This window comes from Mustela putorius, unplaced genomic scaffold (assembly GCF_011764305.1).
Source record: "Mustela putorius furo isolate JIRA1106 unplaced genomic scaffold, ASM1176430v1.1 tig00003834_pilon_pilon_pilon, whole genome shotgun sequence".
Taxonomy (NCBI): Eukaryota; Metazoa; Chordata; class Mammalia; order Carnivora; family Mustelidae; genus Mustela; species Mustela putorius.
Window position 1 is genome coordinate 136,953,545 of NW_025421987.1, and position 14,368 is coordinate 136,967,912.

At 56.7% G+C, this 14,368-nt stretch overlaps 1 protein-coding gene across 1 annotated transcript; it reads right to left on the reverse strand.

Annotated features, from left to right (window-relative positions):
* Nucleotides 1-3,532: 3,532 nt before the first annotated feature.
* Nucleotides 3,533-12,617, reverse strand: XIRP1 (xin actin binding repeat containing 1). The gene is made up of 3 exons (XM_004759317.3): nt 12,458-12,617; nt 6,347-9,757; nt 3,533-5,919 (listed from the first exon to the last, which is right to left on the reverse strand). Exons 2-3 carry the CDS (start codon nt 9,713-9,715, stop codon nt 5,911-5,913), a joined length of 3,378 nt encoding a protein of 1,125 aa, XP_004759374.1. The 5' UTR covers nt 9,716-9,757; nt 12,458-12,617; the 3' UTR covers nt 3,533-5,910.
* Nucleotides 12,618-14,368: the final 1,751 nt, after the last annotated feature.

Below are 14,368 nucleotides of genomic sequence, written 5' to 3' on the forward strand. Positions count from 1 at the left end.
ACCAGCAAAATGCAGCAGGAGTGATTTCGTATGATTTCCAAGGCTGGGTCAGACAAGGCAATATAGTTTCTGCCTTGTTAGTTGGGATGCATGCCTTTGGAGCCTTGAGATGAAATGTAGGAAGTCAAACTACCTTGAGACTGCCATGCCATGAGGAAGCCCATGCCACGGGGAGAGGCCGTGCACATGTGTTCTGGCCGATATCCCAGCCAATAGCCAACATCAGCTGCCAGACATGAGTGGATGAGCTTTTAGATGTTTCCAGACACTAGCTGTTAAATTACCTCGGCCTTCAAGTCTTCCCATACATCATGGTACAGAGACAAGCCATCCCCACTGTGTTCTGTCCAAAATCATGACCCACAGAGTTCATGAGTGTTATAAAATGGTGGTTGCTTAAACCACTAAATTTGAGGTCATTTACTATACAGCAATAGTATTAAATTGAGAACACTGCCAGTACGCAAATCCGTGCACAAGATAATTTTATATCGTGGGAGGTCTCATGAAAACGAAACAGCATGATAACTTGTTGGAAGGCTTCTTTTGATGGGGAGCAGGGTGGGGGGGCAATAGGCAGGGGAGGGAGGGATCAAGAGGGCCTTTCTGGAGAGACATTCGAACAGGATCTTAGTGAGAAGGAGCCCAGCCACTGAAGATCTAAAAGAAGGGACATCCAGGCCCAGGGTACAGCAAGTACAAAGGCCCTGAGGCAGTAATTGGTTTGGTATTCTGTGAAGATCAAGGCCAATGTACCTAGGGAGAGGCATATGAGGAAGAGAGTGGGAGAGACAAAGTTGGGAGAGGAGAGCAGAGAGACAAGTCATTCTGGTCTTAAAGGTAGAGAAGAGTTAGATTTAAGACAGTGAGCTGGGAAGCCACTGGGGAGTATTTACACGAGAGCGACTTGATCTGGTAAACTCTGTAAGCACTTTGGCTGTCAGATGAACGTCAGATTGTTAGGACAGGGGGAAGCAAGGAATACAACTTGGGAGGCTATGGCAGTGGCCCAGGAAAGCAGGGAATGAGTGATGGCCCGAGGCAGCGTGATGGCACTGAAGGTGGGGACTGGTGGACAACTCGGGACACAGCGGCAGTAGCAGGGAGTGACGAGAAGGGAGGAGGCACCCGGCCCGGCAGGTTGGCCCCGGGTGGGGCTGCCACTTGGGTGAGGACCGGAACCCGCACCCGCCTGGAATCCCGGAGGGAGGCTCCGAGCAAGGGCTGGCCTGGACGGCGCGTACTGGCGTCCAGCGTCTGCCTCCCTGAGCCGGCCCTTGGCTGCGCGCCTGCCCGGCGTTTCCGGGCAACGGCTGCAGCTGCCGGAAGGTCCCGAACCCGGCGGCAGGGGTAACTTTATCGTCACTTTGGAGACGGCGGGAGGGAACGCGCCCCTCCTCTGCCTGCCGCCGCCCCCGGCCCCGCTCCAGGGGCGTGGTCTGGGCGGTGCGCGCTCCACCTGCGGCCAGGCCCCACTTCCAGCTCCGCCCACTCCAGGCGGGAGGAGAGGTGGAGCCTGGGTCTCCCCGGCAGGTGTGGTGTGGCAGGTGTGCAGGGCTGTAGGCGAGACCTCAACCAGCGGCAGCTACTCTCCTTGGTGTACGCTGCCGCCGGCGTGCTCACCACTCACCCACCTATCTCTTCCCATCCTTCCCCCTCGGCTGCCACCTCGAGTCGTACGGACCCGCTCCAGTGCCGTTAAGGTTACCTCCGCGGAGATGATTTTCCCAAACTAAAGTAACAGCCAATTCGCTTCTCGTGATCTCGTTTTTATTTCCTTAACAGTATCGCTCCCTTCCAGAATTATCTGTTTATAATATATTGTCTTCCCTCTTTAAACCCAGGCTCCGTGAAGGCAGGGATAAATACTGCCTTGTTCATATCTATCCTCAGCATCCTGAACGGAACGTGGCAGGAAGTAGGTGCTCAATAAATGTTAGTCGGATGAATCACTGAATTCACGTAATCATTTCGTTCATCTGTGCCTTCATTTATTTGACATTTACAGAGTGCCTTCTAGGCAATTTTGATAAGCACCAGTGGTACTAAGATGAACAAGACCGGAACTCCACCTGGAGGTGAGAAAGAGATATGAAAATTAATGGTTACCAATAACGCTAAAAAATGAACATGTTGGAGTTCCGGATGCTAGGCATATAGCTCCAGGCACTCTGCACATAATAATTTGCTTAATCTTCACAAGAGTAAGTACTGTAATTGTGCCCACTGTACAGATGAGAACAATGAGAACAGTCATGCTGTAAGCTGCTGGGCCCCTGCAATCAACTGAGAGTCCCCAGAGGGCAGGGGAGGGGGACATGTGGCCAGGGTCCCAGAGAGTTGTAGGTATTAGCCCAAGTGTGTAGATTCGGTATCTTAATTGCTCTCACACACCACTGTCTTCCAGTTCAGAGCCCAGCTGCCCCAAGGGAGCTCACCGTGTGAGAGCAGGCAATGAGCGGGCTGTGACATGACATGTAGAAGACTGATTCCGGGGCTGGTGGTGGTAGGCCAGGATCCTACCTGCTCAATGAAAGCAAAGTGTGGACAAGCTCCCACATAACCTTGTTGTGGGGGAAGAGTGGGGGGGGAGGTAGACAGATGGAGGGGTATCCAGAAAATTGAGGGATGGCACTCATTCCCATCTCTGGATTTTTGCATGTCTTCTTTTCTCTCTGCCTAGCATGTACCTTCCCTTGATTTTCACATAACTGGCTCTTATTCAGATCTCAGGTGAGGTTTTTCTCTTGGAGAGGTTTGCCTTTGCCATATGCTCTAGGGCAATTACCTGTCATTATCACACCACCGTATGTTAACACTCTTCCCCTAGAGTGGAAGAGTGACCTAGTCAGGTGCATTATCCTTATTCCTCATCTGTTCTTTCCTGTTTATTCGTGGTCTGTCTCCTCATTCTAGAAGGTTACTTCCCTGAGAATGTGATCCTGTAAGGCTTCACCTCTGTGTCCCTGCTGCCTAGAATAGACCTGGCATGCAGTAGGCACTCAGTGCCTTTTGAAAGAGGGTAAAGGGGCCTGCACTAAATCATTCTGGCCTTCCAGGCCATGCTTCATGCACTTGCCTTCCCAGGAGCCCCCACTCTGCATGCAGCACCTGGCCTGAGCAGGGGAGAGGGCCCAGCCATCTTGGCCAATGGTGTTCCCCTGGGGTGTGACCCTCCCTCCTTCCTAGGCCTGACTGGGCTACTTTCCCACTCTGGAGCAGGATTCTGGTCAGACTCCACTCCAGGATGATGTCCAAGAACCTCCAGGAGGAGAGACCAGAGGTAGATGGGTAGCAATGTGTGTATGGGCTGGGGAAGGGGGGAGGGGGGAGCAAGGAGAATGGGGGGATTGTGTGGGGCCTCTTTGTTTCCCAGCAATGGTGGTAGAAGAAGGGGTGGCTTTTTAGAGATCTCCAACACTGCTCTTGCTAGGAAAATGGGGCTTTCACAGTGGTGGCTGTTCCTCCTCTCACGCCCCAAAGTGGGAGCCCAGACTCCAGAACAGATGCACAAACGACAGACATGCAGAGATGACAGAATAAAACTTGGGTTTATTTAGACTGTATCCTTTCCATTTGGGGTGCAGAGTGAAGGGCAGTGGGGGTGGGGAGGCAGTATCCTTGGCTTTAGGGACATGAATCAATTCTGAGCTTTTCCGTGGAAACTTTGGGCTGCCAGACTGACCTGCTGAATGGTGGAGATAGTGATGAAGGGGCTGCAGCAGGGCCCTTCTGGAGCCTTCAGACCAATCCCAAGAGAGACCAATCCTGCTGTCCAGTTGGCCCTGTCCTCTCCAAGAGTTAAGGAGCTGGTGACTGAGAACATTTTGACTCATAACAAAAGAAATAAAGGCTGAGAGGAGAGGGTCCCTCCAGTCCCAAGGGGGCTCCTCTTAGGCTCAGCCTGTGGGCTAGGCCTGTGCGAGGAGCATGTGTGTCTGTGTATGTTCCATCCTCCACCAGCTGCTGCTGGCAGCCATGCTTCTCCCATGTCCGGGCTACTGGGTGGACCTCATCCCAACCTTTCTTCCTCGCCTTTTGCAGGAGCTGGGCTTACTGATGGAACTGAGGAAAGGGAAATTGCTCACATGTCCTGCAAGATGTCCTTTCTTCTTGGTCCTTGCCTCACATGCGTGGGAGGTCAGCGCCCACCTCGGGCCCCGGAGTGCAGTGCTGGTGGGAGGCCGTGGTGGAGGCAGAGGGGTTCACTGGGTTGCGGGCTGGGAGTGGCCATAGGGGGCCTGCATCATCCTGGCTTCTGCTGAGCCTGGCTGGGCTGTGCAGGAACGGCCGGAGCAAGGGGGAAGCATGGAGCTCGAGGTGGGGGCCTGGGCCCCTGGACAGCTCTGCCTGCTCGGTGACCACAGTGGGAGATGAGAGAACTGGGTTCCTGCATGTGTCCACCCCTTCACACTGCTAAGTAGCCGTTCTTGTGGCTCTGTAGCACTGAGAGCCACTGGGTCCAGTCTGCAGCTCCAGAACACTCTTCTGCTGCCCAGTGGGCGGGGCACTTGCTGAGGCAGGGGCAGGCTCGGGCTGCCCAGACCGCTGGGTGACCTCCTCCTTTCCAGCCTTGTCCTGGAGACCTTTCTGGTGGGGCCTTGCCTGGTCCACTTCCTGTGTCAGGTGAGTGCTTTTCACTGAGACATCAAGGATGCCTGTGGGGCTGGGAGCCTTTGGAAGCATCCTTACGGCTGACTCAATAAAGATGAATGTTGCCAGAAGGCAAGACTCCAGGGAGGCCTGGGTCTTCTTTCAGTGTCTCTGGCCTCCTGGTAGAAGGGATGATTGAGGCTGCTTGACCTCTGGCCTCTATGTGATTTCTGACCTTGGCCTGATTCTGGATCTCAGAATGGCTTGTAGCTTGGGTTTGGTTCTTGACTGCAGTTTGCCCTCTGACCTTCTGGCCTGAGCAGTTAGGTCTGGCTTTACTTCTGTCTGTGTCACCAATCTTGCAGGCACTGTGGGCCTGCGGAGGTCCTGGGGCATGGCCTCTGATGTTGGTCTCAGGCTGGAGGTTGGACATGGAGCTGAGAGCCTTGTGCACAGCCTCCTCAATGTCCAGCAGCCTGGCCAGAGTCTGTTCCCTCAGCCGGGCCACCTCTGTGCTGACCTTTGTCAGCTCCCCAAAGGCCCGCTCCACTGAGGGCTCAGGTTTATGGGGGGCGGCAGGAGCTTGAGGGGCCACTGCCAGCTGGGGCACAGTTTCAAAGAGCCTCTTCAATGCCTGCACATCCACCCTGCTTGCGGCCTCCTCCCCTAGAGCTTGCACCTGGCCCAGGAGGCCCTGGAGTTCTTGCTGGCTTCCCTGCAGAATCTCAGTGCTCTCAGGGGCCCCGTGCCAGGAGCCTGCTGTGGGCTCCTCTCCTGGGGGACTGGGACCCTGCTGTGGTGAGGCGGGGTGAGTGCTGAGAGCTGAGAGCCTGAGGGGTTCAGGGTTTTGAGCACTGCTGCCTGCAGCCTGGCTCTTGGTGAGTCCGGAAGCCCTGGTGCTGGGGCCATGTTGGGGGCTGGGCTGGCTCTGTTCATGGGGGAATCCAGCCAGAGTTCTGCATCTCTGGCCTGCAGTGGTGGGGACGCTGGCTGGCGGAAGGGTGGTTGCATCTTTCTCACCTGGCTTGTGTCCTCCTTGCCCTGCCCCTTTGGAGGAGTGGGGAGAGAGGGCTGAGGGTGTGGGCAGCCTCCGAGGAGGCAGGATCTGGCTGAGGTATGCCGGTTTAGGAGGCACCTGAGGCTTCTTCCTTGGGGGTATTTTGGGCTCCAGTTTTGGGGTCCTTGTCTGTGACTCCCCAGGGTTTCTCTGGCTGGCAGGGCTGCTGTGGGAGTGGAGAAGGGGGTCCTGCAGGGACTCGGCGTCCTGTTGGATAGAGTCCTCATCATGGTGGGCGTGGGCTGGGCAGTCCGGTCCTGTCACAGCAGCTGGGAGAAGAGGAGGAGAAGGAACAGAGGCATTATGGGAGTGCATACAGGCACCTGCAGGCCGAGGCTCAGAGGCCAGAGTGTGGTGGGCTGAAGAGGCAACCTTCAGGGGGTTCTCTGCAGCTTGGAGGCCTCCTGGGCCTACTCTTGCCATTGCCTTCTCTGGAGCTCTCTGGCCCATCTGTGTGCAGCCCCCAGGCTCCTCCCACCCAGGCCTCAGTCTTTGACCTGGGCCTTCCTGAAGTGGGGTGGGAGCCTGGGCCGAGAGGGCAGTGTCCCTGCCCCGCTGTGCGGGCTCTCTTTCAGAAGGCTGTACACCCCCATGGGGCTCAAAGGTCCTCACACGGTGAGTAGTGTAGATGCCATCCTCAGTAGTCACCCACCCCTCAGGCAGCCCTCCGGGCAGTACTTTCTGTTCCCCACTGACCTTTCTGGGGTGTGCTGGGGTCCTGGGGTCACCTCCAGCCACAGGTCTAGTATTGCTCTGGGCAGCCACGGTGACCACGGCCGATGCTTGCAGGGGACCATCAGGGTGCCGTGGTGGCTCCGGAAGTGCTGAGGTGGCTCCAGGGGCAGAGTCTTGCTTGTTCTTATTGAGAACTTGCTGGCTCAGGCTTTGGGCCTCCGCTGTTGCCATCCGCAGATTTTGCATGGCAGCCTGGAGGTCTGGGGCTCCAGACCCCGTGGGTGTCACTGTGGTTCCTTCAGACTTTCCCAAAGCTGTTATCCCTTTCTGCCCAGTGCAGCTCTCTTTCTGCTTTTCTTCCCCAGCCAGAGGCACTGCCTTTCCAATGACCTGTGGGAGGTGGGGGGTGCCCCCTGGGCCTCTCAGGTGCCCCATCCCCATACTGGGGTCCAGTGGGGGAACATGGATGATGTTCTCCATTGCGGGCAGCTTCTGGGGCCCCTCACTGGCTGGCACTGGACTTGAATCAGCTGGTGGCTCCCACCGCAGACTGTGCAGGCCACTCAGGTCTCCTTTGTCTATGCAGCTGGCCAGCAGCTGCACACTGCCCCTTTCAGGGGCCCTGCTAGTCAGCCGGGGCTGCAGAGAGTAGGCAGTCAGCGAGACCAGGCCCTGCTCTGTCTCCTGCATCACCAGCCCAGTCCGTGCTACTGAGGTCCCCAGGCCACAAGCCAGCACCTGTTGGAACTCAGGGTCCATGTCTTCGAGGTTCCCGCTGCTGCCTGGAGCTGGCAGCTTCAGCGGCTTAAGGCAGAGCTGGCCCACTGGGTCCTCCTGAACCAGCATCCCCTGCGGGTCCACATCTGGCCGGCGCAGTACTTGGCGGACAATCCTGGGAAGCTCGCCAGACACCAACTCCTCCTTCCGTATGTGGGGTACCCCCTGCCCCGGGCCTGGCAGTACATACTTGGCAAGGCAGAGCTCCCCCAGGCCTCGGGCCTCCATGAGGATGCCTCCGTGGTGCAGGAGGCCAGGCATAGTGTGCAGAGTCCTCAGGGTCCCCTCCGCTGTGGTCTCCTGCTTCTCTGGCACCCTGTTGCCGGAGGGGCCCACGGGCTGCTCCTCCTGGAGGTTGTCCCCTCGGATGCTCTCAGCTGCCAGGGAGCCCATGGGGCAGTTCTCAAAGAGCCAGGTGAACTTGTGCACAGAACCCGCAGAGATTGGCTGGGGGAGTACCCTGGACCCCTGGTCTTCCCTCTTGCCTGTCTCCAGGGCCTGGAAAACCTCCTTCTGCCGAGACACCTGCCCAGAAGGGATCTCCACTCGGCTGCAGTATCGCATAGGCCCTCTTCCGCAGGGACGGCCCGAGGCCTGCAGAGGCTCAGTTTCGAAGACATGTCCATCTGTCTGTCTTTCCCCAGGCTGGATCTGGCTAACCTGCAGGTGCTGCTCCCTGGAGCCTTCTGGCCTGTCCAGGGTTTGGGGCGCAAACATCCAAGTGCAGGACCGCGCCTCCGCCTTAGCTGTGGGTTCTATGACCTCTGACCCCTGCTTCTCGGCCAACTCACTCATGGGGCACGTCTCAAACAACCAGCGGATGGTCTGCACATCACCCTTTGGGAGTGACTCAGGCTGGGAAACTGCCTGGCTCTTTCCTTCTTCCTCCTGGCGTTCTTGCCGTTCCCGCTGGTGGATCACCTCCAGGGGCTGGGTCTCAAAGAGCCACCGGGCAGTGCTGACATCTCCGGCCACCACTTCCTGCCGGGTGATGCCCCGTACCACATCCACAGTACTAGGGCTTCGGCCCAGTTGATCCAGGGGCTGTGTCTCAAACATCCACCGGTAGCCCTGCACATCACCTCCAACTATCTGCTCTCTGCTGACAGAGGTCAGGGCGTGGAGATGGCCTTTGCCATCCTGCATAGCGTACACTGGGGACCCTGTGTCCTGGGACAGCCCCATAGAATTAATTCCTTCGGCTCTGTTCATACTCCGAAGGGCCAAAGGCTCACCCTGCCCAATGCTGTCCAGGGGAAGGGTCTCAAAAAGGTTCTTGAAGGCCTTCACGTCCCCCTTCACCCCATCCTTCTGGGGGGCACTCTGAGAGTGGGACGGTGCAGAGGAGCCATCACTGCGTGGATATTCAGCCATGAGCCCCTCACACTCCCGGGGACCCACTCGCTGCAGGTGGCCCACTTGGACTTTGTCTCTAGGAGTGTCCAGGGGCTTCATCTCAAATAGCCACAGGGTAGAGCGGACATCGCCAGGGACTACTTCCTCTTTGGGTGGGTGCTCTGCTCCAGACTCCTCTCCCCCCTTGAGAGTGTCCAGTGCTCGGGTCTCAAACAAATGCCGCTGCTGCTGAACATCTGCACCAGGAGGGACAAGGTCTGGTGATGGCTGGAAGTCTTTCTCATCCACCAAGATCTCCCGAATGGCGTCCAGTGGCTGTGTCTCAAAGATCCAGCGAGTTGCACTGACGTCAGTCCGGGCCCCCTCCTCCAGGGAGATCCCCCGGATAACCCGCACCTGACTGGGGTCCCTGTTGATGGCATCCAGAGGTTGGGTTTCAAAGAGCCAGCGGGCACACCTCACTGCATTGCTTTGGATTTCCTCCCGACATGCGGCCTTGACCTCGTGGATGGCACCTTCTGCATCCTGGATGGCACACAGTGGCTCTGTTTGGAACAGCTTCACTGTCTTCTTCACATCGCCCTTCAGCTCCTGGATCTCTGAGCGCAGCTCCAAGGGGCTCTGCTCCTGGATGGAGGGGCGGGAGCCCAGGCGGTCCAATGGCCGCGTCTCAAAGAGCATCCTGGTACCCTGGACATCCCCGCTGGCCTCAGGCTCCCTTGCCGTAGCCCCCGATGCCTCAGCCTCACCAGTCAGCTCATCCAGTGGCTTTGTCTCAAACAGCCGGCGGGCTGCACGAACATCCCCTCTCGATGGCAGAGGTCCGGCTGGCTCCTGGTCCGTGCTGTTGACAAAAGAACCTTCCTCAAACTTGCGGGAGGTAGCCTGGACATCACCGCCGGTCACAGGCTCCCTGGCAGGCTGCCGCTCGCGGTCCCCAATGGCATCTAGCCGCCAGTTCTCAAAGATCCAGCGCATGCACTGGACATCACCCTCTGTGGGCTCCTCGGAATCCAGGACGTCAGCCAGGTCTTCAGCCACGGCCTCAGCCAGATTCTTGCGGAGCTCAGGGTGTATGTGCTTGTAGAGGCGGCGGAGCTCGCTGGCTTGTCTCTGCTGGTGGAACTTGGAGAAGGACTCCTTGGGCGGGGGCGGGGGCAGGTCCTCCCGGGCTGGGGGTGGAGGGAGAGGCAGGTCCTCTGCGGTGGCCATCGGAATGGTCAGCATGGGGGCTGCCTGCGTCTGGGCTTTGGCCATCCTTCAGAGAAGGGGCAGCAGAGACGAGGATGGGGCTGGTTGCTGGGAGAAATGATAGCAGGCAAAGCCTTAGGGTAGAGTCGTCCCATGGCACCTTTTGTTGAGACTCCCTCCCTCTCCAGACCCCACCTGGCTATCACCCTACCCCCTGCGGGGTTGCTATGTGACAAGTCAGAACTTAGGGCATATGGAGCCACCCATCAAGGTGGGTCCTGCTTCCCCAGAATTACCTGGTTTGCTAGGGAGCAGGCAAGGCACTAGTGACCGTGAGTTTGTCCTTTAGCCCTACAAGGGATGCCGAAACCTCCAATAGGCAAACTGGACAAGTTCCATCCTCACCTTCCTTTACCAAGGTCGGTTTTCCCCTTGTGAACTCCCAGGTGAATCCTGACTGAGGGGTTCCTAGTCTGGGAGAGGCGGTTCCCTAAGCTGGGGACTTCTTCCCATGGAGAAGAAATTCCCTTTCACAGCACCAGAGGGCGCACTTGCCACTTTGCCGGGAGTCCTGCCCAGCCTCTAAGGTCTTCCCTCCTGACCAGCTCTCCAGCCTTCTGGCCCCAGGGGGTTTAGCAGGGGCTGGTGGCCTCTGCTACAGCAGAAGCAGCTAAGGCTCTGTGAGGGGCAGTTGTTCGCAGGCTCTCTTAGGGTTCCACGGAGCCAGATTCTAAGTGTCAGGTAGGGGTTTGGGGTCCATTATCCCAAGCTTCAGAAGGTGGGAGTGGGGTGGGGGGCACTCAAGGGCCTTCTAGTCCAGCCACTCACAATTAAAGACAAGGAAACTGAGTCATGGAAAGAATCAGGTGAATGAGTGGCAGGTAGTGCTAGCTCGGGGTTCCTAGACCTGATTTGCGACCCTGCTCCCAAGAAATAAGAGGGAAAGGGGCACGAAGCTTTCTTATTGGCTGTGGTGCCCCTCTGTTTTCCAGCACCCACGCCTGGTGTGAGGGAGACACCCACACGGAGGGAAGGCACTGGACAAGAAGGCTTCCTGAAGAGACCTCCTTGCCCTGCCTCTTGGAGATTCTTCCCCAGCTGTAGGCCACCAGGCCCAAACTCCTATACTTCTCTCTGTCCCTCTCTCTGTCCCTCTTAATGTCAGTCAGCTTCCATCAAGGGTACTGCTTCCCCCCAGCTTCCCCATTCCCTTGCCTTAGCCTTCCACCGCACAAGCCCTCCTTTGCTCTCCGTCCTCTGTGTCTTATCTGTCTTGTGACAGGTGGACTGACAGTCCCCAGAGGCCAGCAGGGAAGGAATGGGAAGCACGTCTCCCACCCCCATCCCCGCCCCACTGCCCCTGACCCACTGCTCTGCTCCACACTCATGCTAAATATAGCTGCTGTCCTGGCCTCGGCCCAGAGGCCCTGGGCTCAGGAGGGAGGCCCAGGCTCAGCCACTGGGACCGTGGGCTCCCTCACCCAACTTATCTCCTTTGTCCTTTGACCCCCCTTCTGAGATAGCCATCCAGTCTGCCCACCAGACTTCAGAGACCCGATGTGGGTAAAACTCTGAAGCCTGAAGCCTGAGTCTCCTCACACACTCTGTGTGGTTCCTTTCATCTCTGAGTTCTGATGGGAACAAAGGCAAACCGTGACTCCCAGTCCAGTCACAACCATGTGGCCTGAGCAGTTGGCATGTATGGACCATGAGCTCCACCCCACCACTGACCCCAGGAATCTCTAGAATCCCTGCTATGGTTATAAATTGTTAGCATCATGGAATCCAGGGATGTCAGAACTGTGGACCCTCAGAGGTTAAGGAACCTAACCCCTCATTGTTTAGACAGGGAAACAGAGGCCCAAAGACAGAGAAGGAGCTGTTCTGGGAGGCTCTGAAAGGTGATAGCAAGACCTGAAGCAGGTTTTCTGCCCTCTGGCCCTTCCACCCTTGCACCTGCCTGGGGCTTAAGTTCTACGGGACAGGAACAGGGGTGGGGTGTGGGTAGAAGCAGAATTGGGACCACCACACTTAGGGTCAGGCCTGAACCCCAAGAAGTACACCAGAGCTTGGCCTATCCAGGGCTGAGCCAACCTCTCAGGGAGACTCCACCTTTGCTGCCACGTCCGGTGCTCCTTGGTTCAGTCTCCACAGGTCTCTACATCTTCAGATCCTGTCTCCCCTCCTCATGTCCCCAGATTTGCCTCAAGGGCTTTCCCACTGGGTAAGACTATGGTCTGGGGCAAAGTCTGCTCTGTACTTCAGGCCCTGGGCATTGATACGTTGGGAGGTGGTCTCAGAGGCCAGCGCTGGGGAGATATTCCTGGTTCCAGATATGCCAAGACTTTTGCCCACAACAGCTACACATGGGGTTTGTCCTAGCAATGCTGAGTCAGGCCTATGTCCCACCCTCCAGCCCTATGTCCTCTGATCTCTCTTGTGTCTCTCTTTCTTGTGGACACTGGGCCTACCTGGGCTTCCCTGAGAGGAATCCCTGAAGCCTGGGGAGCTCCATACCTGTATTTTAGAAATGGCAGCTCCAGGCCACCTTCTGCTGAAAGCCAGACTGGTAAGAACCTGTGTCTTTTGTGGGACTCAGGTCTGTGGCAACCACTCTGAGAGCTCCCAGGGGGCTCATGCTAATGCTCCTTTAACTTCCTCATGGACTTTTTACATCAGGGACCCCCACCCCCCACTCACCTCCTTCCTCCACCTGTGACTGTGACCTACACTCCCCTGTGAGCCATCCCACATTGCCCATAGGGGACCCCAGCCTGCTGTGGAAAGACAAAAGGCCAGGTCACTCACCTGAAGGTCCCGCTTGGCTGAGGGGATGCTCAGGTCTGTGGCAGGTGTGATCTAATGGTCTGTCTTTTCTCTTCGGCTTCTTGTTCAGGGCTGGTCCTGCTCTGCTGGCCTCGTTAGACGCCTTCTTGCTGCTCTGGCTCGGGTCTCTGTCCTCTGCCAGCCTAGCAGCTGCCTTTATCTTGCTGACTAGGGGGTGGGCCAGGTGGGGGCGGGTGGGAGAGGCTAAGTTCAGAGTATGAAGTGGCTCAGTTATTTTTAGGGCTTGGGGAAGTTCCCCGTCCATCCCAGGGAATCAGTTACATGTCCTTTCTGCTGCAAGGGGAAGAGGAGTAGGGACCGCTTTCTTCATTCAAGTCTCATCTGAGGACTGGGGTCAGTGACTCAGCCATAGTGTGGGGTGCAGGTGTCCCAGACTATTTTGAGGGAATGAATCAAGAGGGGCATCTGACACCTAGACAGCCCTACCCCCTTGTCCCACGTGGCCCCCCTCTCTGCTCTGGACTGGTCTCTGACTATTCCTGATGTGTGTGTTCATTGTGCCAGGGGACTGGAGGCCCCCTGAGGGCAGGCCTGGGTCCTCTCTGGAGGCTCCTGGCCTGGACACTTCTGAGGGTAAGCCCAGCTCTCCTTCTCCCCCATTCCCTCTGCACTAAGGATTCCCCTCTCTTGTCCTAATTCTTTGTGCCCCATCCACTGGGCTACACAATCCGGAGTGCAACTGGACTAGGGGAAAGACATCTGAATTTCCAGGCTTCAACTCTTTACTAGGTCCTCGACTTATCAAAGAATTCCACAGAATGGTTCTGTGGTTTTCATAGCCAATGATCTGGGTCCTTGTTTACTTTTGGACTCTTCCCTCTGACTCAGGGCCCAAGCTTTCTGGGAATGGGGGAGGAGAAGGGAGGGGTGGCACATGGCAAGCTGACTGTGGTGTTATTTCTGACCCTGGAGTCATCAGCTTCCCAAGTCACAGACAACTGCGGGGGGTCATGCCTCCCCCTTCTTTGCTTCCCAGAACCCAAGGTGCTAGCAGGGACCAGAGGTCCTGGTGTTCCAACCAGGAAGGGTAAGGGCGTCAGGAAACCATCCAGAACACTCAGGAAGGGGGCGTTTTGCCCAGGTGGTGGGTCTAAGGCTGTGCAGGTGCCTTCCGTGATCTGGCAGCGCAGGGTCTCCTTCTGACATCCGGGATGCCTTCTGGTGCCCCGCAGTGATACCGGGCACTGCTCGCTTTTTCCACTGAGTCAGCATGAGTCAGGCTGCACTCACATGGTGCCAGACAGAGGGGCGTCTAGGGACCCCTTCTCCTGCATCCGCTCGCGCTTTTGGCTTCCCCTGTCCTTTTCCATCCCCCTACCTGCTCCCTAGGCTTTTCCTCATATCTCCTTTGTTCTTATCTAATACAACTTTCCTTTTCAGTATTGTCACAGGCTAGCGGCAGGTGCTGATTTTTAGAGAGGAGAAGGGAGTTGGGGGAAATTGGAAGGGGAGGTGAACCATGAGAGACTATGGACTCTGAAAAACAATCTACGGGGTTTGAAGCGGTGGGGGTGGGAGGTTGGGGGAACCAGGCGGTGGGTATTAGAGAGGGCATATATTGCATGGAGCACTGGGTGTGGTGCAAAAACAAGGAATACTGTTATGCTGAAAAAAAAAATTGAGTGAAATGAATTAAAATAAAAAATCCAGTTCTCCATCACACTAGCCACATTTTGAGTGCTCTATAGAGACGTATGCCTAGTAACTACCATGCTGGACACATCCCGTGGAAAGTTCTATTGCACTGCTAATGCGATCAACACTGAAAGGAGCTCAGGAAACTCTGAGCTACGTTCCTAGTCTAGCAAGTAGGCTTTATGGGTTGCAGTCTGTTTAATGATGATGACCAACTGCTGCCTGTCTGAGGGGTTC

Coding starts and splice junctions, on each gene's coding strand:
- XIRP1 (XM_004759317.3), bottom strand. CDS start 9,715: ATGGCCAAAGCCCAGACGCAGGCAGCCCCCATGCTGACCATTCCGATG.